Source organism: Apus apus, chromosome 10 (assembly GCF_020740795.1).
Source record: "Apus apus isolate bApuApu2 chromosome 10, bApuApu2.pri.cur, whole genome shotgun sequence".
In the NCBI taxonomy this organism is placed as follows: Eukaryota; Metazoa; Chordata; class Aves; order Apodiformes; family Apodidae; genus Apus; species Apus apus.
This window is the reverse complement of record NC_067291.1, coordinates 6,560,531-6,587,500: the sequence shown is the minus strand read 5'-3', so window position 1 is coordinate 6,587,500 and position 26,970 is coordinate 6,560,531. Positions and strand designations below refer to the sequence as shown.

The following is a 26,970-nucleotide window of genomic DNA, read 5'->3' as shown; positions in this document are numbered from 1 at the left end:
AAGTGATGCTTCTGAAAAACAAAAATATGCAAGAAACTTTAAAATGCAAAATTTTGAAAATTATGGGAAGAACCACTCTGCAGTAAAAATAGCGATAGCCAGCTCTAGTTACAGCCCATGACCACAGACAGTACACTATAAATGTCTAGCCTGACACGGAATGAAAATTAACATCTGTGATTGTAGCAGTATCTGGACAAGTTTATGAGGAATGAGCACCTGTATTGCTGAAATCTGGGCACCAACTCAAGCACTGAATTTACACCTACATGTCTGTTGCAATGGAGATTAAACTTAGTGATGACAATCATAATAAGCTCCTAACTGTCTTTACTAGCCAGACAGAGATTCTGAAGCAATGCAGAGTAAGGATTCCTAAGCAAGTAACACAGGGTTGCGGCTTCTCTTTCCCTCACTGCCTTCAAGGGGCTGCCTGTCGTAGATGGAAAAGCCCTCAGACACGTGCACAGTACAAGACCATTCTACTTCTGCCTGAATCCCATTCAGCCAGCTATGAGCTTGTCTTTGGAACAAGGAAGATGGTCCATGGCAGAGCTGCACAGCCTGCCCTCCAAGAGGTACATGCTGGCTCCCACTGCCATGGGCAAAGAAACTCATAAATCTGAAACTTAGGAACCATTTTTTCCATTAAGGATTCAGCTTTGTCCTCCAAATTCACCAAGAAAAGTCGTTCAGGTGTTATCCAGGCCCAATCTTTATTAACTTCACAATGTACCAGACAAACAAGGCATTAATGCATGAGGCAAGTGCCTCTATTACTGCTTCATCTTTTTTCCTTCCATAGCATTTCACTGCTTAAAACACAGTAGGTCTAATAATGGGGAAGAAAGATAAATCAAACAGATGAAAGAAACAGCATTTCTGCTTAATCTTTATGGGTTTGTGTCTTTTTTTTTAAATCCTCACTGAGATCCATCTGAGTAGATTGGAATAACTTATTTTACTTAAGATTTTCAACAACTTGTAAAAGATTGAAGTCCAGCTTTGATTTTAAATAAAATGTTAGTCACTCATCTATCCCATACAAAGCATTTACACTGATGTAATCTGCATGGCTGGAAATGTTTGACTATGCAAGCTTAGGAGGAGCTCACCAAAGAGTTACAGTTGGAAAATTAACAGTACGATTCCTCTGTAGTACCAAAAATGTGTCCAGGAAATAAAATAATCCATTTCTGTTTATAGTTAACATTTTACAAATGCTTTTCAAAACAAAACAAAACATCTGAGAAACAATAATTGATTTCTACAACATCTAAGTTTAACAGTTAGAAAATGGAAGACAAATACAGAAAACAGACCATGCTGGAACAGAGCAGACTCTGGTGTAAAGCGATATTCAAGCACACTAAGGAAGGCAGAGCTATGTCAATTCACACCTGCCAATGATCTATCCAGTTGACTGTTGCTGGTCTTTTTTTTGATTCAGCAAAAGACCAGATGACTATCAACTCATTCTAAAGCTGTTTTTTTTCAAAATGTTGTTACTATTTTACTGTTAAAATTTTTTTTAGTGCCTGGTTCCATGAGCAGAGAAGTATTTTCTTGTTGAGACTGATGTGCATATAGGATATTCTTTACATGAGTACAATCAAGCATCACAAGCCTGGCATTTGCAATAGAAACCATACCTACTTTGTGCAACAGCTGTTCTCAGTCTCAGCAGTGCTATCATTTTTCTATATAAACATGCTGCATAAAAAATCCACCAAATAGAAGAATCCTTCCATTCAAATATCTATTTATAGACACACTACATAATGCTCAAGGTGCTTAAAATGCACACTATTTCCACTGGACACAACCTGGCTCAAAGTCTGAAGAACCCTAAAATGGAAGCTTTTAGCCTTGCTGCAGATTCAGTGTCTCATCTGTCTACAATGTTCAAATACATGTGAAAAATACAGCATGTCTTAATAGTCCTCAGAAAACATGAGGTTTATGTACTAAGGATAGTTGTTTTAATATAATAGTAGTAATATTCTTTGTACTAGAAAAATCACTAACTCCAAAACTCTGTATCACCAATATCAGCTTTAAAAGACACTCAAACTCATACTTGATGCAACTCTAGTGAAATCAACAGTCTTAAAACAAACGTTATGCATCTAGTACTTACAGGTTGTGGAAAATTATGCCAAAGTGGTACAACATCTGCTCTGGGGTTTTCAGCACTATTTTATTTCATTTTTAAAACACATTATTCTTAGAGGAGCCTATTATTTCTGGGGTGCAACCTTTATGTCACGTAGGTATCACTAATTTACTCTTTTATCCTACCAGCTTCATCAGCATATGGGAATAATCCTCTACCAGTTTTCTGTGTGAAAGCCTAATAAATTCAATTGGAAATTCAATTGCATGCATTCCATTTAAATGACTGACTTTTGTGTGGGAGGAGGGACTACCTGAATGCTTCCAGCAGGACTGAAAGTTCAGGGAAGTTTCTGATTTGTATTACCATGATACTCCACTTGTTAATTAAAAATTCTTCTTAGAGCAAATAATAACAATATTCTTAGAAAATGACCGCTATTCTAACCAGGCTACAGAAATGTTCATGTAGTGTCATATGAGGCAGAAACATGCAGGCACAAATGTACATGTTACTGTATCTAGGGTGAATTCTGGTAAATCTGTTAAGAGAAAGGTTTTGTTCTCTTTTGTTAAAAAGAGAGACCTACAATATGGAACAATTTGTTTCGCACAAAAAGTGAACAGTTGTAGAACACTGTAAATGTAGCTTAAATACGACTATGAGTTGGCAGGAGCCAAGTCCAACAGAAATTATACCATTATTCGTATTTTAGAGTTCTTGTTTCCATCAAGAATCAGTTTCTGATAAAATACACTCTTATGCTCTTTTTGTAATAGATTCTTTCTTCCTAGGGCATGTTAATTTTTTTTTAAAGGCACCTTAAACTAACTAGCAGAGACATTTATAATCCTTTATACTGCTTTGGTATAGCTACAGCTGGTAGCCCTGTCCATTTACTTACGAGTTAGTCAAACCTTAACCTTTCAGACTAAAATTTTCCACTCCTGATATCTATCTTAGCCTTTTTGGTTTTGAGTGCAGCATTTTATCCAAGAATGAGTCTGAGGAAATACAAGAGGGAAGAAGTGCTTTATTTTTTTCCCATCCTTGACATATTCTGATTTATTTTTTTTCTTTTTTTCAAAATGTGCCTGTTTTATTTTAATGAGTGAAACGAAGCCAGACAGGAAAGCCGTTTTTTGGGGTTTTTTTTGTTAAGAATGCTTCCTCTGCCTTTTATACGGAAATCTACCCAAATATAGCCAGGCTACAAGATTTTGAAAAAAATGCTGATAATCATACTCTGTACATATTTACTCAAAACTTCAGAGTTCTGCAGCTGAACTACTGGAATAATCTGTTTACACGAAGTGTGTTCCACGTCTGAGACTAAAAGAGGCAGAGCAGTTTTCCAGCAGTTACTGGTACGTGCTCCTGAGGTCTGTATTAGGGGCAGGAAATGAATACAAGACATCTCTCCCTTATGCTTAGTAACCCCGTGAGCCTGCTACAGGCAGCATGGACAAAATAAGGAGGCAGCCTAAGTCAAATGCCTGTTCCTAAAACGCACAGAATACTTCAGAAAAACTTGGATAGAACTTGGGACTGCAATTCAAGAGATAAGACTGGATGAGCAAGTCAGCTGGAAAAGGTACTGAGAAGAAAATGAAACTGGATGAAACTGGAGAGAATCTGAGGAACCTCAGTAAAAGGACAGATTTAAGGCAGAAGAGATGGGAGGAAAAGATGGAAAATACTAGACAAGGTACTGAGAAAGTGTTAAGCATGACTGATCAAGAAAATACAATGTGACAGCTTCTGCTAGAGGGAAGAAGACAAGCTCTATTTGGAGGAATGGCAGAAACACCTGTGGTGAGATAAACCTATGAACACCACAACAAAGCATTGTCATTGCCCTGTACTACTACTAGTGGGTAAATTCCTTCTACCATTGGCTAAACTGCAATGGTCTGATGAGTCCTGTGAATAGTAATGTATCACATGATGGCATTCTGGTTTTGGAAGGTTTTTGTTTTAAAACTATAAAGTCACATACAGTAAGTCACAGGACATTGTTTAACATCAACTTAGAAGAGACTGTCCATGCAACTGCTATATAATTTGGCTCTTTGTGCCTGTGAAGTCCAATTTCAACTCTATGATCACATATTATTTTTCCCATTTGATCTCTGACTCATTCAGTGTGCAGAATGGACTTACTCTGGGGATGAATTAGGAACATTTAGTTAGAAGTTATTTAAATAATCTCTGTCTCATTTGCTGTAGAAGCTAGTAGATATACAATGGACACAGAGAACAAAGAACATGAAAGGTAGTCTGCAGTTTCTGGAACTAGCTACTGCACCAGTTTTGGTGGAAAAAATGTCACCTATGGTGCAGTTTACTTAATCCAGTCCCTTCTCAGTTTGTGAACTACTTTGAGAGTCTGACTGAAAACCTCTGAATCTCATATGCAGATGAGCTGCCAAATTATAATTACAATTGTGGCCAATGCAAACTTTGCTTTGTCTTGTCAAGTAACAAATATGATACTGAACATGGGAAAAAAAAAAAATCCAAGTCCCCGTTACGCAACACAGGTCATTAAATTATTGAACACATTTTTTCAACCTCATTCTTCCATATCTCAGCTCCTTTTCTCACAACCAAGATCAGATCTTGCTATTGCACAGCAGCTTTGGGAACGTTTAATCAAACACTGCAGTAATAGTATCAACAACCAGGCCTCAGAGAAGGCATTTTTTCTCCTCTTCTGCAAGGAGCGTTTTTAAGGCAGGGAGCCAAAGACTGAACAATAAAAAGAATAACATTGAGCAGTGTATCACTAATAACTAAGCCACTGATGTATGCAGAGACCCTGGGGTAAAATAATATATTATCAGCTAATCAAATTATTTTCTTAACACACAAGAGTAACCATAGGATTCTTCACAAAACTCTAGCTCTGAAAGCTCTAAATCTTTGCAGGTTTGCCTTTGTCACACTAAGAGAATCCTTTTAATGGCAGTTTGCTGGTGGAATTAAAATTACACACCATCACAAAAAAGGGCCATCAAAAAGAGACCCAAACTAGTCTCAAAACAGCTGTCAAGATAATTAGTATGCTTGCTATCTTTAACAAATGATAATGCAAACAGAAATACAGAAAAATAAAACAATACAGTGCTTGGCTAGGAAGTTAGCGAAGTTGAAGCCAAAATCCAAAGACAGCTGCAGGAAGAGGCAGGGGATGTTTCCCTGGCATCTTCCCCCCACAGGTCATCCTCTGCCTCTAACACTTCGGAGACAGATACAAAAAAAAATACAGGATTTGCTTTTCCACAACTACAAGTCAAGAGTTTGAAGACAAACAGCCTTACCAACCTATCCACAGAAATAAATTATGTTTTATTAATTACACTTGCATGTAAATTAATCTCTACAGGTGCAACACGCTGTCCACAAAGGTGTTATTTCTGGACAAACACACAGACACTTGATGAAGTACTAGCAATGATGGGACAGAGCACCACAATCTGAATTTTTTCCTTTTTTTTTTTTTTTCTTGTAATATTACCACTGCTTCAATTATTTCTGGGTTTTGCATTGTTCTGTATGCAATTAGCTCTTAATGTATCATATGCAAAAGCCTCATTTAACTTTACCCAGGGCACATGGTGCCAACTTCCATTTTCACCACCTCTGAGGTAGAGCGTTTGGACAAGTGTGGCTAGGCAAAGGAACACATGCTTGCTAGAGGCAACCCTACATTTGTTACGTCACTTTCTACATGAATTTTGGCCATTTCTGGTTTTTGAGCCCTGCTTAAAAAACTCAAATCAAAAAACCTCACAAAACTAATAACACTAGAACACTTCTCCTTCAGTATCCTTAGCTTCATTTTGGCAGCTTCTCCTGCACTTCCTTCCTCCTCCACTCACCTCAGTCAGTACAAGAGAGGATTTCGATTGTACTGGTAGGAACTTTCACTGCAAGTTCCTGCATTCATTTTTTTTTCTTGCTATCTGGCTTGAAAATGCACCTTAAACTTGCTCACTTTTATCACCAACACAGACCTAATCTAAAATTACAAGGAAAAAATTACTCCTTTCATGTATCAAAGCAGATGCTGTCATCTGACAGTAGGTGTTTTCTGTACCTGTAAGTAATGGCAGTAGTTAACAAATGTTCATAAAAGCAACTTTTTTAAAATAATAATTTTTAAATTAATTCAAGGGATTTCCCCTGATTAAAGTTTCTAGACATCTGCAGTTTCCTCTGCTTTGAAAACCTGGATGCAATTAAACTAACATACGAATAAAAAGCAAATTTCTTGTTCAAATTATTGGAGTGTTGAGTAATTACACACCAGAATTTCAGACAAAGACTTTTGTCAATATGAATTGACAAAAACAAACAAAGACAAGCTGGAATGCCTCAAAATACCTCCCACAACACTAGTCTATACTGATAAATGACAACTACTCAAATTTACGGGACTCTATTAAACCAATCTACAAATATATCAGGAATGCAACTGTCTGGTTGCAGCTCCAAAGTCACAATTTTTATTGATTAGGTTCTTCTTTAAAACTTGGCACAGAGGTTACATTTAAACAATAACCAGGCAATGCATCTAAATCACTCTGCTGTCACATTTTATTGCAGAACAACAACAAAAAAACACTTCATTTTGCCAAGCATCTGAATGAAGTTTCTGAATCACTTCACAATACTTCAAGTGCTAATGCTTCTATTCAAAACGGATGAAGTGATGGGATAACTGTGGATCTTTTCCCCTTTTCCTCTCCTCTGTGACACATGGATTCCATTTACTCTAAGAAGTAGGAAGGTAACTTCTCTAATCCCAATTCATACATGAAACCTAGCACTCACAGCTCACCAGAAAGTTAGGAAACGATAGACCAGAACTCAAACTAGAAGCACGTCACAAAAAGCCTCAAAGTGTTCTGCATGACACAAGGCAGTGTGTTAAGATGGTTTCATTGACAAATTATGGCAATGTTGCATTTCTTGCCTTAAAAAAATATAATTATGTGCCAATTGAACATTTCCGTTTCTTACTGTGGCTTTCTGAAAATGCCCTTGCACATTCTGTAGACTTTTATCACTGATACATACTCTCAACCTTTATTTTCCACTGGAATATTTCAGTTTTATTGCTTTAAGGAGTTCATTCTATCCTAGGGTCTACTATGTTTTATTTATATTTTACTAAATGGTCTTTGGAGAAAGATAAAAATCTCATAATTTCTGTTTGATGCAAAGAGTCATAATAAGAACGTTACTTATTATGACATTACTTAAGAATACTGGCAATGACTGTAGCCATGCATACATTACCAAATTTTTATCTGCACCTAAATTTTTGGTCTATGTTTTTATAGTTCCTGGAACAACAGGGCATTAGAGCAGGACTCTCGGACTCTAGAGGCTAAATTAGTTTAAAATAACTTAGATTTATTTATCAAAGTAAGTAAACTAATTTTCTACAGAAAACCGTAAGCCTCCGGACATCAATATTTCCTGAACTCTGTGGTTTTGGACTTCTTATGAACGTTTTACTAGATTTATGAGTAATTAATCTAGTAATAATTAATCTGTGTAAAACAACCAACTTTTTGTTCTGTTAATGCCACACATACAGAGCAAACTTGTGGAATAAAACTATTTGAGAGAGCTGTTAAAGTTAACCCAGAATATTTTTCCTAATTATTTAAGGCAGTTTCTCGTAAGTCCTTAAGTTGTAATAAGAATGCCATAATGTAAAACATTTTCTAATACAGTGTTCTCAGTTGTTGAAGGGATGTCATAAAGCCACAGTGCAGAGATGCAGAGGAAACCACTGTGGCCCAAGAGCTTTATCAAAGATGTCTCTGTGTGACTCCTTTGTATACAAGGGACAATCGATCAAACTCCATAGGGAGATTTACGAGCGGAATCGCTGTGCCAGTGCCTGGTCGGTTAAGTCCATATTAGTGACAACACATTCTGCATAAATCTTTATAAAATTTTGCTGAAAGTACCCAAACAGTCAAAGAAACGATACTACAACCTAAAGTAATGTAAACTTTTAATAAGTTTCCTACACACCCACAGAATGTCAGACTACCAAATGTACATACAATCCCACAGTGTTCGAAGGGAAAATTCCTCACATAAAGTCAAGGTTAAATTTCCTCAGGAAAAGATATGTCATCATAACCCCACTTTGCCACTTATGTCAAACACCTACTCTATACAAATCTCAAAATAAGAATCAGTAAACCACACAGTAGCTCTTTGGGAATAAGGGGCTTTTCAGTTTTGTTTTATTTTGGTTTTTTGGGTGTTTTTTTTTCTTTTTTTTCTCTTTTCTCCCCCCCCCCTTTTTTTTTTTTAAGGAAAAAAAAAGCTTCCTTAAATATACAGAATCTTTTATTTGTGTTTACTTCAGCATCTGAGCATCCCAGTTACACTAGAGAGTTCACACACTTCTTGCAGCACCCCATACCATTTCTGAAAAGACCTGTCTGGGAATTAAACATTTCCACTTCTACCTTTGTTAAAACTTGACACATTTGAAAGGCTTCATTTTCTATAGAGTGGAAAACTTTCAAAAACACTTGGGCAGAATGCCAGCAAGCTGGTGAAATAGCCCAAGCCCCCTGCATGGGCAGGACACCTCCCATTGGATCGCTTGCTCCAAGCACCATCCAACCTGCCCTTGAACACTTCCAGGGATGGGGCAGCCACAGCTTCTATGGGCAGCCTGTTCCAGTGTCTCATCAGAAAAAAAAATGTTCCATATGTCCAATCTAGCCCTGCCTTCTTTCAGTTTAAAATGGTTGGCCCGTGTTCTGACACTACAGGCCTCAGTAACAAGTCTCAGTCCATCTTTCTTGTAAGTCCCCTTTATGTACTGAAAGGCTGCACTAAGTTCTCTGCCTATTAAGGGTAGAGACATGGCTTCTTGATACAGACATTAATTCTTGGTATAACTCACTGCATGTCTTACAAAAAAATAAATCAGATAAAACTGACTTTTAAAACGGGTACTATCACCAAATTTGCAAAACAAGTAGGCTTGAATATCCAGAACCCTGAAAGTTTCCTTGTGTACACTGCCCAAGCAGCCCTCAGCCTGAAGTTAATTTACAAATATATTCTCACATTCAGACACTCACAAAGAGCTAGTGACTCGGCAATGCTGGACACAATTAATAACAAAAAGTGCTCAGTAACCAATGTTCCATTTGAGTTGCTTCCTTTGTTCTGGTGACAAACAACACAAACAGGCATGCATTCCAATTCTACCTCACTCTCACATACATCTCATTCTCTTTACTATCGAGGAAGTATGGAAGGTTTACTCATCCCTGCCCCAATCTGCAGGAATACATTTGAATAATCTTACTGTATTGTGAAAAGCTTATGGTTTCAGCAAGATCTGTCAGCACTGTTTGTGTGTAAAGAGCAGATGTTTACTGTCTGAAGGAGGTGACAGGCAGCTGAATATCCTTCATAGAGCAGGCACAAAGCCTATAGGCAAGGTGCTGAAGAGGGGAAGCCACTTATACAATAAGAAAATAGGTTTAACAACTTCCAGAAACCCTTGAACAAATACAAGCACTTCCGAGGTTCTCCCTAACCAAAAACCCGCAAGTTTAACTTTTATGAGTCAAGCTGTCAGCAATGTAAAATTAGTTCAGCTATTAATGAAAAAACAATAAATACGCAATAACGAGGAAATGACCTAATGGACCAACGCAGATTGACTTAATTTGTTATTAATTAACTGCCCTTAGGAGAAACTGTAGAGGGAGTGGCCAAACACCAGGATAACCGTTAACAAAATACTTTCCCCTCAATAAATGAGATTTTAATTTGTTAGGTGCTCCAGAAATAATTAAAAAAGGAAAAAGAAAAAGATAATGTTCCCTGCATGCTAGCAAGATCTCTGGTACATGTCACTGACGATAAATTAAATTAAAGCCCACGTGCAGAAGCATTTAATCAGGAAGAACAAGCAAACAAAGTGAAACACTATCGGCCTTGTTTTGCTCTTGTTGTGGCCTTTATACTAAAAATGTTCTTAGCAACTTCTTTTTTATAATTATATTAATTGCCACAATCTAGGGGGGAAAATAGCCCTGAATAGCAATTACAGCTTCTCCAAGGGTAACAGAAATATTACTAAATAAAGAACAGCACTATGTAGAGTTCCATGCCTAGGAGGATTTGCATCATCTACAACTTCTCTTTGTTATTAACAGTCTTCTGTAATAAAAATTCTTATTTCTTTTAAAGTGCATGCAACATGCAACAACGGCAAAGATGCAGCAACAATGCACTTGTTTTTCTCCTCTTCATCTATTTTGGTCTTCTGTTTAAAAAACAGTTTCTAAAGTTAATATGAGAATATTTTCACTCCTGTTCCTCCTGTTCCTCTACTACCAACAACAGTTTGCTGATGGCCAGACCACTCATCATGCTGACCCACACATCTTGCCACTGTCTAATTCACAAGTTCACGGCCTCTTCTTTCCAGCCCACTTGTCATTCTCAACAAATTTCCTCTACAAACTTTTCTTCTCCATCACCTTGGCCATCCGGGATTGCTTCCTTCTTCCATCTCAATTCTAAGTTCCATACCTCCCACTCCTTGCCCTCTGAAAAGAGATCTTTCCTGGAAACAATTTTGTTACATTTCTTTAGTCAGGCAGAATATTGTCCAACTCTTTGCCTTGATGCAGTAAGGGATGAAATACAGAGTGGGACAGCTGTGTATCTCTTGGACACCAATGAGGAAATTTGGCACAGAAAACTTTCCAAATTAATGCCCATGCACTATTTCCTTCAAAAAAGAAAAAATAAAAAGCGATTTTCAAAAGAGCTATTTGTACCAGAGACTATTCTCAGAGGTTCAAACTAGCCCTTTCATGTTTTACTTCAGACAAATACCCAAACACTTTACTGACATTAGGTCTCTTCAATCAACTGCTCTAGTTTTGACCAGTGGAGCTTATTAATAAACAAAGTCAGTAACTCCTATCCCAAGAAGCAACAAAGGCACTCATCTGATTTGCCTAATGTTCAGTTGCTACATCTCCACTGTGCAGGCTTCCACTAAACAAAACAGGATTTGTAAGAGGCAGAAGAACCAGATGTGCACCCACCCAGAAAAAGATGGCCTGTTGTGACAACATTTTCAGACCACTCTTGGAACATCCTACTTGTAATATCTAAATATGAGCTTCTTCAAGTCTGCAACACTATGTTACATTAGTAGCCCAAATAAGGTGCAAATATTAGGAAGAGATACTTTAGAAAAATACTGATACAGTCAGAAACTAAAAAAATGCAGCAGGAAGAAAACTGTTTGTGGGGAGAAACAGCAAACCCTCACTAGCCTCCCACATTCAATGGGAGGCTGCCCAGAGCACAGAGCTACACCCAGCCAAACATTTTTGAATGAAGTAATAAGTCAGTTTTATTCAATAATAAACACAGAACAGATTTTTCTCTCCAGTAAACTGGGAAGCCAAATATCAAAGCATGGAGAGCTTGAATGCTGGTTAAAGTAGCATCTGTCACAGAACACACACAGCATCATGGAAAGATTCTGGAGTAATCTAGGCTACTGGGTGCTGGCTCTAAATGCTATTTAAAGCATGACTAGCACTCCCAAAAGGATATCCTTATGGGACTGAGAAGTAGGGATAGACCACACTTGGAAGGTTCCGTACTCCTTTTTTTCATTTCTTACACTGAAAAATATTAAGCTTTTCTGTGATTCAGTTTCTTTGTCTATTAAATTACAATTTTACATATTGGCAGGTTGAGTGACTAATTAAAATACTTAAAGGTATGGTATTAGGTAATTATAGTATTATGCATCTACTTTCAGTATTCTGCAAGACACTTTTAAAGTAAGTTCATGAGAAAAAAACATTACATTATTTTTTTTAAGTCAATTTAATTTCTTCACTTATGAACATTTAGCATACTAGGGAAAATCAACAGCTGGCCAACAAATAAAAAACAGGAAAACCAGACTTACATTTGTGTTGCAGAGTTTATATTGCTTGTAGGCACCAATGCACACAATTGCTGCAGCTCTTGGAGGCTGGGGCTGCCCCTGGATGGACTGGTGTGATGCAGGTCCATGATGGTTTGAGTTGCTGCTGTGAAACAGGCTTTGAGACACAGGAAATGAAGATGACTGATAAAGTGAGGGTCCCAGGACCTGATGTCCAGCCTGAGGCTCACTCTCTTCTTGATAAAGATTCCCATGTTGAAGTGAAGGACTAGCTGCCTGGCTGTAAGTGCTCATGAGACTTGGACTCTGATGAAATACATGGTTCCTTGACGACTGCCGCTGCCTCCGAAGCTTCTGAGGCTGCTGACCAGTATCAGTTTGTAAAGGTAAAATGTATGGCACTTTTCCATATCCATACTTTCCTGGACCAATAGGATTTCTGTTTCTGCTTCTAAAAACAGAGCAAGAGAGAGACAACAGTTACTGAATTTGTAAGTTTGTAGTTAAGATACTTATATGACTTCTTATTTGTCAAAGTTATCTACTGCAAAGCAACAAGAAATCACAATCTATTTTACAAAAGACCGGTACAAGTTGTAGTCTTGCTTGGTCTGCTGGGAATCTCCAAAGAAGTCTACTGCTTGAACTCAATCTTGGGCCCTTTGGCTGAGAGTCACATGGGAAATGACTTAGTGTCAACTAGCAAAGGCAAATGGCTAGGTATGGTATAAAGTAGCAGTCGGGAGGCAGGTGGTTGTTGTAGGTTAATCCCTAGGACTCTCCTTTAAAATGGAAATTCAGAGAATCAAAGCTGTATTCCTAAAATTCATAGCCATGTTTCTGAAGAGCTTGAGATACTTAATAGCAGGAAATCCCTACTGTGAATGTGAGTAATGACAGAAGAAAGTTTGAATTCAGTATGGCAAAGATCATTAAACATTTTGTATCCATTTAAAAGGTCTCCTGTGGTTCTTCTTCATTTGCTACTTATGAAATAAAAATGGAAACACATGAAAGATAAGGGACATCAAAATACTACTAAAAGACCTCTGGAAAACATGACAAATACAGGAAAATATTCTTATGGTACACCGCTTATTTTCTCCCCTCCTTTTGCCAGCAGATTTACTTTTTTTTTTTTTTAATGTATAAAGTGTGGATTAGCACTACGTTTAATTAATAAGTCATGACCCTCCGATTTATGTTGTCACAATAAAAGCCCACTTTTGCTGTACATTACTAAAACATTACAGGAGAGCTTGAGAGCCCCCAGCACTAATCACAGAAGTTTCAGGTCTGCTCTCTTGTGCACAGATCTCTACTCAGGTTCAGAAGACCCTGTGTTTTGGGCCATATTATAACTGTAGCAGAACTCTCAAACAGCTGGTATTCTCTGGAGAATACTTTTGTCCTCTGCACACACACAGCAATACAGTGAGACTCAGTCTAGAAACTCAGCTCCAAATTACAAGTGAAAAAAACCTAAATTAATAATACCACATTTGGACTCACTCAAAAGCGTTAACCCTTGAATTTAACCTGCCAGGAATAGGCCCGTTTGCATTTGCTTTTCTTGTCATCCTGTACAGCCCAACACTGCATCAAGCCTTGATTTCTAATGATGCAGGCTGAAGAATAAATTGGCAAAAAAGGTAACTTTCAGTTAAAAGCAATGTGTGAATACAGCTTTGGATAACCTTTGCAACTCAGGAAGAGAGATACCATTAAAATACAGTCATTTTCCTTCCATCTAGAAAATGTATCTATATTTTTATTGTATACAAAATAGATTTGAACTACAGTGAGAACTGGAGACTATAAATTGACATACTTATTTTCTAGAAACTGAAGTATTACAGATGTCAGACAGTCATCAGATCACAGAGACTTTTCTTTGAGTTTGTTTTTGCTGTGTTTGTTTTCTTCTTAAGTCTTATATTCTCTCAAGACTCTTGTTACATGGGAACCTTGGAAGTCGGTTACTTAACATTCTAGCTTTATGGCCACGGGGTCTTTTAATCAATCTTCCTGGCTCAAGGATGTGTGAACAAGAGTGTTGATTTACCCTGGGAGATAAGCAACCAGCACTCTAGAGCTGCTTATTCCTGTTAATCTGCCCTGCGACTGTGATGGTCATTGTTGAGGTAGGATGGTGGTAGCTACAGTAGAGAAAAGAAGCACAATGTTTTCTGATATTAAGGGAGGAAAAGAAAGCTTCCTGTAAGTGGACAGGATAAAAGAGAGACAGAGAGAGAGACACGAAGATTATTAATGGGAATTATTTCAGAAGTTGGGATTAAAACCAACTTGAATTAAATGTGGTTTGTGTTGTGTTTTTCTTTTTAATGGACCAATCAATTGATTCCCCCAGTGTTGCTGCTATTTTTAATTTTTAATATAGCTCTTCATTTCTGAGCAAAAGCAAAACAAACAAAAAACCTTTCTTGAGATTTCTAGTCATGTTCTGAAAACACTTTGGTAACAGTTCTCATGAAGCATCTTCGGATTTTTAAGCAAACTGGAAAACAGATACAACTCCTTATTCTTACTTGCTGCAGTCTCTAATAGTTTTTACAGACAATGGTTTTCTTCTTAGGCTGACCATATCAAATTTCAAGTGTCTGAGTTATGAACCTTGGCCACTGAGCAATAAGCAATGTGCAGACCAGTGGAGTGGCAGGAGTATGTCTGTGTCCCAGTCTTCTGAAAGCCAAATTCTTTGCAGCAACAAGCACTAGACTCTTCCAGAGAGCAGCAGCTAGACACTTCATCCAACCCACTTGGAAGAACTGCTGCCTTGCAAACTAGGACAGGTCATGCAAGAGGTCAAAAAAGATACTCATGTTTGATTGTTAAACTCCAGCTCAGGGTCACATACCGGAACAAAAAAAAAAACCTGAAGTACAAGTAAGAAATAGTGACAAACTAAGAACCTTCAGCAGGGAAAAACAATGAAATGGGCATCAAGTAGCCTTAACCACAGAATGACTAGTATCTGAATGAAAGACCCATGGCTGAAGGCAGAAAATGTCCAAATACCACTGGAATCTCATCAGATTATTTGCAAAAATCAGAAAAACTTGATTTTGAGGGTAGCCAGACTTTTTTCTTGCAAAAGGCTTCATCGTTGCAACAAACATACAACAGAAGTGCGTAAGAAGTAAAAGCAGTAACAACATTCTTACTGTAAGTTCCTGTCTCACCTTAACTTCCTTTTTTTCTCTACACTGTAACCTGGAACTGTTGCTAGAGTCCCACTGCTGAAGAAATGAGGTACCATTTCTGGTAGCCTAAGTTCCCAGCACCCTTATGATGACATGCCCATGGTCACATCAAGGTTCATCAAGGGCGAGTTCCCTCCTTTGCCTCTTCCCCCATACCAGTTAGGGCCAGAACAACCCAACACACTGTTGCGTAGCATTGCATACAAGTTTCAGTTTTCTCACGTTGTGCAGTAATTATAATCAGGAATTTTCATGGGAACACACTTCCTCTGGAATGGAAGGTTAACATTTTCTACCCCTGAACATTACATTTCTTTCAACATACAAACTGCTGGAAACAGTGTAACACAACCACTAATTATTAACATATTTAACAGTGTTTATGCATTCACTTAAACCAATATTGCCTGTACTGAAACTATTTCTAAAACTGTCTGTTTTGCTTAAAGCATCTTTCACTCACACTTGGCAACATCCTATGAATTAGGAATGCACTTTGCCACAATGTAATAAAGAAGCTTGTAAAAATAGCTTGGTGGTAATTAACTATATCATTCTTGGGGAGCGTCACACAGAATTTATGATGTCGTGCAACAATGAGGGAGGGAGTGTTATGTAGGTCCATACACAATGAAAAAACACCAGGGGAATCAAGGAAAGAGGGAGGAAAATCAGACAAAGTCTACCATTAGCTTAATAATCAGAATTAAATTAACCTTTCTGACACTGTTTGCTTTATGCTAATTCAACCCAGCCTTGATCTGCTGATAGGAGACAGAAGTACATCTAGCCCTGATGGCTTGTTGGGAGTTTTCAGTTGCCTGCAGGACTTTTCTTACCTGTCATTCATTATGATTAACTACATTATATTATTATTATTAACTATATTCCTTAGAATAAGCCACTCTCTCCTCCCCACAGTACGGCTTGGAAGCTCCTCCTTATCGGTTCTATTATTTTGTTTTTAATGCACACTATCGTGACCCAGGTCAGAGTTGGGATCCACTCTTATTTAATGCAACAGGTAAAGGAGGAAAAAAGAATTAGCAAGTAACAGCATACCCCTAAACCTTGTCCCTACTTAGCCAGACCTAAGCTAGAGACTTTGCAAACCCTTGTACAAACTCTTCACATAGCTTATATAGAAACAGAAATAACAAGCAATGCTTACATTCCTTCTGATAAACACAGCCCCTGTAGAACAGATACTGTTTATAGATGGATTTATTTAGGTATTAAACTATAAGTTGGAGTACTGATCATGAGAATGATTGCAGGGTTGAACTTCAATAGATATGAGATGTCAACCACTGGCACTAAGATACAAGCATTATCACTGCTGAAGCAGTTAAAATAACACTTTATTGCTCATCTAACTACATAATAGATAGTCAAAAATCAAAAGAAATCCAACACCCACAGAGGAGAAAACACCAACTATTTGAAAAACAGATGACAAGAAAAAGAAGCCTTGGACTTGTGTAAATCCAGTGCTCTTTCTGCACATGCCTGGGCCCTTCAGGAAGTTACCTTCTAGTCTTTCCAAAAGTAGTCCCTTTCTCAGCTGAATCAACTATAACTGCATTAGAACAGCCATGCTGAGTTTCCATTGCCTGTAAATTAATGTTCATAATGGGAAATTTAATAGGTTTGTCAGGTGTACTTCCTTCTCAGGGTTCATATTGTCCTTAGGTTTGCAGAGACAACTTATGATGAGGGAGAACTATGTTCATATCGTACACCTGTTTCATTTAGAGAAAAGTTCCTCCTCCTAGATCACTCAGAATCAGGTAGAGAAACAACATGCTCCTAGGTTTCTCATATGCTAGGCAAGTTAATTTTACACAAGAGCTTTTGGCTGTGTGTATTTAAGTCAGCCAGATTTCTGCCACTGCTGATCCACTCACACTAATGACATTATTTAAAGTAGGCCACACCTTTTATTTATTGCTTCTAATAAAAAGATAGCAATCAACAATTCTCTACGTTACTTTGCATGGATAATGGTTCTAAATACTCCTCCAAGTACTACAATCAACAGAAAGGAAAAAGTATGAAAAAGACAAGGATAAGTAAATCTCAGCAGCTCGATCACGTTAGGTTCTCTGGCTAAACTGTCTAGTGTCAAACAAAAACTGAGTATTACGTTTTTTCAGTTCTTTGATGGATTTAAGAAGAGAACGAGAGCATAAGAAGACGAAAAGAAGCATACAGCAATATTGCCAGTTAGGGTGAAGACTGCATGTACTATAGACAAGCAAGGGTGGAAAAAATGCCACCAAGACGGGAGTTACCATCTAAAGGCAAACTACTGCTTAACAGAAAAATATGTTGAAAGGCAAGTAGCTGTATTCAGTGTTTCATGTCCAACCACAGCTAGTAGACATCTCTGATCTATTGTGTTCTTCACAAGTAGAGGGGTAACAGCTGTTCAATGCAGATCTGGCAATCTTCTCTCTTTGGGCATAATTCTTACATACACACACCTCCTTAATTGTTCAGACAAATCTGTTTAGTGCTTTGATAACAAAAATGATGGGCCCCTTTCAACTTAAGCCAACCTAAATATATTACTGAATTCAATACATGTGCCCAGACAAGTACAAAAAGTAGGTTTTGTGCTATTAGTGTAAGGATCATAGCAAGGATTTTAAAATAATGATTCTTAGCTAGCATTTACAGGTCTGTTAACAATTTCTCTCATGCTGAGGATAAGGCAGCTGAGAACAGTGAGAACTGTCCCCTGTCACAGCACATTTTGAGTGACAAAAAGAAATTTTGTTGCAGTAGCTTTTTCTAATTTTAGCCATAAGCGTATGTGTGCCTTGGCAGGCAAACAGATGCACTGCCACATAGTTTATGCTAAGAACAATGCTTTGAACCTAAAGTGTTCTTGAGGTTCACTAAGAATGAAGTACTTTCGGAGCTGGTGGGCTTGTTATTTGTATTGAATAGAAACCCTTTTGAACCAAAGATAGGGAGCGTCCCTAAAATACACAACTAAGATTACAGATTTCCTGGGCCTCCACCTGTTAAGTGCTCTTTGCAAAGCTTCTCTCCAACATACCTTTTTCATTATTTTCTCTATTTTCATCACTTCCTTTCTACTTACACTTCTCCCACCATTCTCTAAACAGAGGTTCCCTGGCTGACTTCCAGCTAAGCATAACTCATTTTCTTTCTCTTCTGATGTCAGACAGAATAAAGAATGTATTTTACATGTGCTCTAGCATTTCATTCAACTTATCTCTTTGTATCAAAATACTTCTTATTTTGTAAATTAAAAACTGCAAGGTTGAACATTAGCAAAAACTCCCTTTTATGACACTCCAGGTGACTCATTGTCCTATTATTGCAATGTTTTCTTAAAATGAACCCAAAGAAACTGCCAATTTCCCTAATTTTCACAACCTTTCACTCTGTTTCTCAAGAGTAACGTAATGGTATTTTTTTCAGATTTTTTTCTTGTCTGTTGTCAGAAATTATTCTGCAAGTAGAGGAAGACAGTTTTCTTCCCTCTATGCTCAGCCACAACCACTGAAAGACAACAGAATCATCACAGAACACATGGATAGATATGAAACCAACACTTTGCATTTTTAATTTTGTTGAGTTTGGTCAAGCTTGGAGCTTTTTTCAACATCTTCAGAGGCCTGCTTTACCAGGAAACTGTTCTGGAATTAACAGATAAGTTCTCCCTCTAATAATAGACTAAGGAAACTCATGTCATAAGGGAGTCTCCTCTAATTGCACATGTAGTCGGATGCTGCTCTTGGTGCCCAGCATTCTTCAGGCTCTTGCCTATTGTTCTCACTTGGGAATTAAGCAGCTGCCTATCATCTAATCCCTGAATCACAGAATCCTTCTGGTTGGAAAAGACCTCTAAGATCATAGAGTCCAACCGTAATCTAACTCTACCAAGCCCAGTGCTTAAACCATGTTCCTAAGCACCACATGTATAGATCTTTCAACCACCTCCAGAGATGGAGATTCAACCTCCTCCCTGGGCAGCCTAATCCTGTGTTTCATTACCCTTTCAGTGAAGAAATTGTCTCTAATATCCAACCTAAACTTTCCCTGGCACAAACTGAGTCCATTTCCTTTTGTCCTGTTGCTTGTTACTAGGGAGAAGAGACCAACACCCATCTTTCCGATAGTTGTAGCAGGAGATGAGGTCTCCCTTCAGTCTCCTTTTCTCCAGACTGAACAAGCCCAGTTCCCTGAACTGCTGCTGATTGTATTTTTGTCCTATCAAGACAGGAATCAAACCACAGCTAGCAACTACTCAAGCTGAAGTTAATAGTGACCTATAACCAGAAACACAGGATCTATGGGCAAGATGACAGTGGGAGAAAATGCAGAAGAATACAAATATAATTTATAGCTTTATTTCCTAAACAATATTCCACATTATGTACCACTGAAAAATGTCTTTTAAATTACACTGATTTGTGCTTTTGCATTGCTATGACACATTTCTATTAAAAAATGCTCCAAAAGTACATTTCTTTGATTCCCAGTAGAAACTTTTTTATAAAGGAACTCAGTCCCCTTAGATCCTTTTCAAAGCTCTTAGGCTTAAAATTAACTCCTACTACCAATCATGGTTTTAACACATGCTTAAATCAGTAGGCACAATCCTCTTCAACTGCACCAATTATATATATTCTAACTTAGCTGAATTTATTTCTGTGGATAAGTATATCAAGATTTAAACTCATACTTTATTACATAGCAAACTATCAAAGTACTGTAACTGACAGCTTTTAAAGGACACTAACCATTTGCATACAGGTCAAGAATTTAATATAAGTTAGAGTTGCCTGGATTTTGCTTCTGAAGAACTGAAAGTGACTTATTAGCTATTCCTGCCAGCAACGAAGTTATTGAAATATCACTCCAATATTTAAAATCCAATTAATAAAAAATAGAGACCACGAAGTCTTTGAAGACACAAAACTTCAACACGAAATGGAAAAAACCCGGTCCAAACTACATAAGTTTCTGTTAACATAATAGGTATAGGTATATATTTTTAAATGTACTTTGTTACTTTTATTACTTCTAAAATAGTATCCTTAAAATAATTTCAGATAAACATTTTTATGCCTGGCACTTTTTTCATAATTCAAAACTGTCTGCAGTTGGTCTGCAACTGTTCCATTCAACCATTTGCTTTTCAGCCCTACAACTGCTTTTAATTTTTTTTCATGTTTTATATATTCTTAGGCACACAGTTAACAAGGTTTACTTTAAAAAGACTGTTCACTGTGCATTTTTGGTCCCCTTTTCTTAAGTTTAAGTCGCAAAATAAACTTGCTTATCCTGGTCACAACTGCTGTCAAGATTATACCTCACAGCATTTGACCAGATTCTTTAATAAGTATAATTTTTTTAAACATTAATTTTTTACTGTTTCTGAGAATATATTTACATCTACTCAAAAGGGAGAGCTCTCTAACAGTGAGGTTGATTCACATCAAATTCCACTATGTATTGCCTCTCAGTACTGTACCACAGCCCTGTGCAGCTTTGCATTCCACATACTCACTTTTCACCAGCTCTAAATCAATCTGGAGAAAATCACTTAAACATGAATGAAAGAAGGGAGCCCTTTGACTCCATTTTATGTTATGAAAATGCATGCCTATCTGCTCACTGACCTAGAAAATGGCCTTAAAGCAGTGAGCAGTTATCTTTGTAAAATGTTTGGTCACAAGAGAGCAAAACCACCCCTTCTAAGAGTGTGTTGCACATTGGAAAGAGGAGCCATCATCACAAACTTCTTTTGCCATATTGTAGCATATTATTCACACTTCAGCACATTTCACTGCAATTAAATTGGTGCAGGCATTCACTTAATTTTATTGATTTTCACTATCAAGGTAACTAAAACAATGGAACTAGCTAGTTTGGTTTACATTTCTGGTAACTTTAGCAACTGTACCATGATTTGCAGATACTCCTTCCCACGTATCATACATACAAATGAGTATTAAATCTATTGTGAGCACATTTGACCTAAAAATTTCAACTGCTAGAAGACACAGAGTAACCAACTATACCTAAAAAGTACATCTTCTGCAGGAAAATGGATTATACCACAAGGGTGAATTGTTCTGTCATTTCTTTATTATATTGGGGTAAAAATATTTACATTTTCCTAACAGAGTAGAATTAATGAATAAGGTCACTAAGTAAATTGCCTCTTGGGAACAAGTTTAAAGATAGATGTGGACTATCATAAATGAAATTTTCCATCCTCAGAGATCACCACTAATACCTCCATCTGGCACAGTTACAATACACCAGTATAATAACTTAAAACAAACTTGGCTTTTGCTGATCTCCCAGCAAGTGCTATATAACCTCATGTATGTAATTTTCAACACTGAGATGGGATTCCAGAATTTGAATCCAAATACTACAGTTGTCTTTTTCTACAAGTTGAATAATGCCTTTGATCACATGACATTTATTTACAAGTCTACAAGTTTTTCCCAATTGCTTCATCTTTCAAGTTTGACTAAATAATGTAACTATGCAGCTGGCAGGTAGAACAGCAGAATTTCTATGCAAGTAACCACATAACTCTATTGAGATGCATTACAACTGTGATAGGAGCTTTGTTGTGTTCCTACCTGTCACTAAGTCAGTAAGTCATTGGTAAAACGCACTGTCTGAAAAGTGACTGAATTCTAGCAGCATTCCCACATCCTCTCCCCTAGTCAACCCACTTCAGGAAGGTTGCAATTACAGTATCCTGTTGGGTTTTATTTTTGTTGATACAATTCAAAGCATGTTCACAGTAGAATACTAAAAATTTATACTAATTAAGTAATAGTAAGTGAGACCTGAGCATATCAGGGGGATTAATAATCAGATGAGAGGTGGGACAGCACAAAGTCAACCTGAGCTCCAACTAGCTATTTTGCCAGGAAATACCTCATGTGATCTTTATTGCTATTTGAATCCCCTTGGAATTTTATTCAGAAGGAAAATAAACATTTTTCTCATATGGCTTTAAATCTCCTAAGTGTTACCAAAATAAATCCTTTGATTACTAATACTACTCTTAGATTTTTCTACAAAATTGATCAGGAGAAAAGGATTGAATCTTTCTCCCTCTGTCCTCCTCCTGCACTCACACACACACCAATCCCCAATAATCCTTTATAACCATTTTGGGTGTGGGATAAAATGCATCTCTTTTTCATTCTATTAGGGAAATAATGAAAGCAGGGAGGGCTAAGTACTTGAGCTGGGTTTCATTCCAAATATTAAGAAAAACAAACACCCATGCCAATAAATATAAATCCTCAGAACTTGAGAAAATAATACCTTCTTGAACCTGAAGGTTCAGCAGTCACACATTTGTCCACCTCTACAAACTGGAACTGAATAGAACAGGTCACAAAATTGCATCAGAACACACAAATAATGATGCTTAAATTGGTTAAGAAAATAACAGCTGAATTGTCCCTTTAAAGGTTAACTGTAGCCCTGCCAACTAAGTGACCTACATTTGCCTGGTCAAAGCATCTGTGAGAGGGGGCAAACACAGTACTTTCAGAAAGGAAATTCTGTTTCAATATTAAATGATACATTTTTTCCTTTCCATTGCTCACAGACATAGAATGCAAGCTGCCCCTATACAGGGTACAAAGCAGCAGAGCAGACTCCCAGATCAACTGCTGGCAGCAGAATAAAGACCACAGAGCTACAGCGGTGTGAGAAGTTGATGATTTTTGGATTATTTCCTCAGAGCAAACCTTTGCTCTCATTCCTTTTCCAAATATAAAAAGAGTTTTAGGGAAGCCCATTCCTTATTAATATATTTCTTTAAACTTTAACTATCTATGCAAGCCTTTATTCATTTCATTATTCTGGTGATCAATGTAATTTTTTCTTTCTGCTCTTAGGAACCACATCCAAAGTACATGTAGTGCTTACAGATGTGGCTGCAGAACTTTCACCTCTCCACCATTAAATTTCACTTGTAGAGAAAGCAAAGGTAGCAGTTGTAATAAGCATCCTAATGCTCAGCACATGTATAAAAAATTGCAGTTCTGTCTTCTCTATCACCAAAATAGAGAACCAGAAAGGCAACATTTAAGAAAAATTAAAATGTTGTCCACAAATGAGATTTCCTCTCAAGATGTATTTTCTCTCTCAAAGCACATTATCCTTCTGCATGCCCTCATTATTTTTACATATGTGCCTCTCTATAAATATGTCTAAGTGCTTTGATATTTCTTCCCTATCTCCTCATTCCCGTTTGTCTTTATTGTATGGTATGTTCCATGTATTTTATCTAGGTGAAATAACAAGCAAGACTGTGCTAATGAGAACTCTTCAAAGCTGAGAAGAGCTCCCTTCCTTTGCCAGCCAACAACCCAGAGAACCACCAGCTTTCTTTTGTTTCCATCCTCATTCCAGTGGCAGATTACAATTTCCTAAGCACATGCCAAGTATGCAAGAACTCCACTATGATAAAAAGGGAAGCACTTAAACTTAGGTGTCTAATTGCAGGTACCTCACATTGCTCTCTTCCTGAGCTTCACGTGCAGCCCTTCTTTCTAAAGCCTAACTGAATCACATGAGCTAATTTTCAAAAGCTGAAAATGCTTATGAATTAAATATCCTGTTCACAAAGTATGTTAAAACTTATGAAATATAAATTATTTTTAATTTTGCTAAAGAAACTGAACAGTTCCTTGACAGCTGACTGGAAGGAGGCAGACAACTTTTCCACTGGTTGCTAAATGATACAAACATATTTGGCTGCTCTCAAGGACTGCTATTGCTTTCAAAACATATTTGCCTTGGAAGCCATCCAATTTCATCTTACCATGCTATCAAATGTGAGCTTATCTCAGTCACAAACGTCCATTCCTCTTACTGTTTTAAGAAAGTCTGCTAAAATTACAGCTATTATATAAAGTCCAGTACAGTAAATAAGAATACCCAAAAAAGTTTCCACTGACTGCATATATTGTGAAAACCACATTTTTTTTAATAGCCTGACACCAACTTCCAGTATGACCCATTTAGTGAATATTGAACACTGTTATACATTATTTTGAAAACAATTTCCATAAGACCAGTAATCTCCTTTGTTTTGTACTGTGGATTTTGTAAATTAAGGAAAACTATTAGGTTTGTCATTCTAATAATTTCATTTTCAAATAACATTTTTTATTCTCATTCTGTTTTTACAGTCACCACCAAAGAATCTGAAAGTTATGCAATATAACAGGCTTTAAAGCCACCAGGGACCTCCTAGCTCAAGATGGAAATTACTTATTACGCAAATAAGATTAAAACGCTGACCTCGAATCCACAGTCTGTAGTCAAGGGGCAGCGTGCGTGTGGGTGGGAAATCAACTGCAGTGCAGAAGCTTGCACTGCGCTCAGGAAAGCACAAGAATTTTCAAAAGCAAATGCCTCCATCATACAGGAAAGCAGAGACATAACGGACATTATGATATTTTAGTATTTTATATGGCAAGATATTTATTAGGAAATAATGTAACTTTACTTCTGCCCACAGTCAATGCTACTTTCTGCTTGCTGTCCTCTCATGTTCCAGCCATAACTACAGTGGTTGTTTCAAACTGCTCCAGTCTCTCCTGACCTGCAGAGGCCACCACAGCAGCAAGGGATAGCCAGCAGGGCGGGAAGACCAGCTGTGCCAGCAGCCTGGCAGCAGGTCTGCTGCCGAGGCCAGGCCAGCTGGGATTCCCTTGGAGACTGAGGGTTCCAAGGGCCTGGAGCAAACAGGCTTTGAACAACTTTGTGCTGACAGTTCAAGGCCAAGCTTCCAATATTAGTAAAAATCCAACTGTGTACTACAACCTGTATTTGTTACGCTGCACAGCTGAGAACAGAAGTGCATTATAGTGAATGACTAAACAGGAAAACAGAAAAAAGAAAATACAACTTTTGTCTCAGAGCAGTCATGGTAATACTACTATTAAGAGCCTGCCAGTGGAAAGCTTTGATTTTTTTATAAAAGCATCAGAGCAATATTGAAGTTATAGTCAATAGGCCTAAGCTATTCATTTGCATGGGTTTGAAAACAAGACAAAGCAGTGATTAAAGGAAATGGCCAACACCTCGGAAAATCAAGATCTGAACAGCAGGTCCCGCTTTTTGAAAACTATGCTTCACTGAGACAAATAGGAGGCTAACAGGTTAATTTCTATTCTCATATATTCTTTTAGAGGAGGAGAGTTGCTTGCAGGGGCTGAGGATGTCTTTATCACCAGCAACAGAGTCCTACTGTCTTGTTTTAGTCAGGCTGGAATATTGCCTCAAGGTAACATTTTTTGTTGTTGGGGTCAGCAAGATGTCTTTAAAAAGGGAATTACAGTTGATTGCTTCACCTAAGAATCTTAAAGAAGCAGATGATTTGAAAGAAGATTTGTTTTGCTTTTTGGGTTCTTTGGTTTGTTGTCAGCTTTTTTCTTAACTAACCCTCCCAAAAAAACTCTTCATGCATCTTACAGAAGAGGGCTGAGAGGGAAAGAACCAAAGAACTCCCACCTGCTGGCATACATACTCCAAGGAAAGACAGATCCTCCCAGAGTATTTCCACACCTGTTCTCCTCAGTTTCCTAACTGGAAACACATCTATTTTCCTTACATATATATATATATATATATATATATATATATATATATGTATATATATATATATATACATACATATGTATATGCATATATATATATATATACATATGTGTATATATATATAAAACACCTGATAGATTGGTATCCAATTCTTCAGATACACCACTCACAGCAAGAATAAAACGTGTGTACAGACACATACCTCTTTTCTGGCTTGGCATTCTGCCTCTGGGACTGAGAATGCCTGCTGCCTCTCAATGCTCCTCTGCTCAGGTGGCTGTTATTTTGGCCTCCAGAAGAAGCAGAGGCTCGAAGGCCAGCCCAAAGCTGCTCTTCATTTCTGTGAAGTGGCACAGATGTACGGATGGCAGAAATGATGTGGCCAGGATAAGCAGTCAGCGAGTCCTCTCGGTGGCGGGAATTCTGGTGAGCAAGAGTCCTCTCCGAGGCCGGGAACTGGCGCCCAGGCCGTCGGTAGCTCCTTTCGTGGTAATAGGCTGGGAGGCAGGGCCGTGTCTGCTCCATCACTCCGCCATTGCAGCTCCGAGAGCAGGCAGACCAGGGGCCCCAACTTCCCCACATGCCTGGGATTCCTGCACTGCTATCCTCAGATGCATCTCCTTGCTCTTCTATCCTCTGGGGAACCTGTAGACACAACAGATTGACTTAGGAACAACAAATCACACTGTAATGCCAGGAGAGCTCTAATATCCTTTTCAAGCCATTCAGTCTGCAGCCACAAGTGAAATGGAGTGACACAGGAAGTAATTTCTTTTATTCACTCCCTGCCAGATGGCTGCGTCTTTTGCCAGTATAGGAGGACTCCTACAGCTACTGACCATTCACACCAGAAGTATTTTTTGGACTACCTGGATAAGATTAGATTTACTTTAGTTCTCAGCAATGGAAAACACTGCACAATGCAATGTGTAATGGAAATGTAAAGACTGAAAATTTATAGTATTAGCAAAGTCAGGAAGAGAGGTCCTTTTTTATGACAAAATTGGGTC

At 37.8% G+C, this 26,970-nt stretch overlaps 1 protein-coding gene across 3 annotated transcripts in view; it reads right to left on the bottom strand.

Moving 5' to 3' along the window:
• The window catches only part of THSD4 (thrombospondin type 1 domain containing 4), a 258,772-nt gene that overhangs the window by 197,453 nt on the left and 34,349 nt on the right, over nucleotides 1-26,970 (bottom strand). For all 3 annotated transcript variants that reach the window (XM_051629018.1, XM_051629020.1, XM_051629019.1), the window contains 2 exons: nucleotides 26,163-26,605; nucleotides 12,123-12,552 (listed from right to left, as the gene is read on the bottom strand). In XM_051629018.1, coding sequence (XP_051484978.1) covers nucleotides 12,123-12,552; nucleotides 26,163-26,605 — 873 coding nt within the window. The remainder of the gene's footprint in view (nucleotides 1-12,122; nucleotides 12,553-26,162; nucleotides 26,606-26,970) is intronic.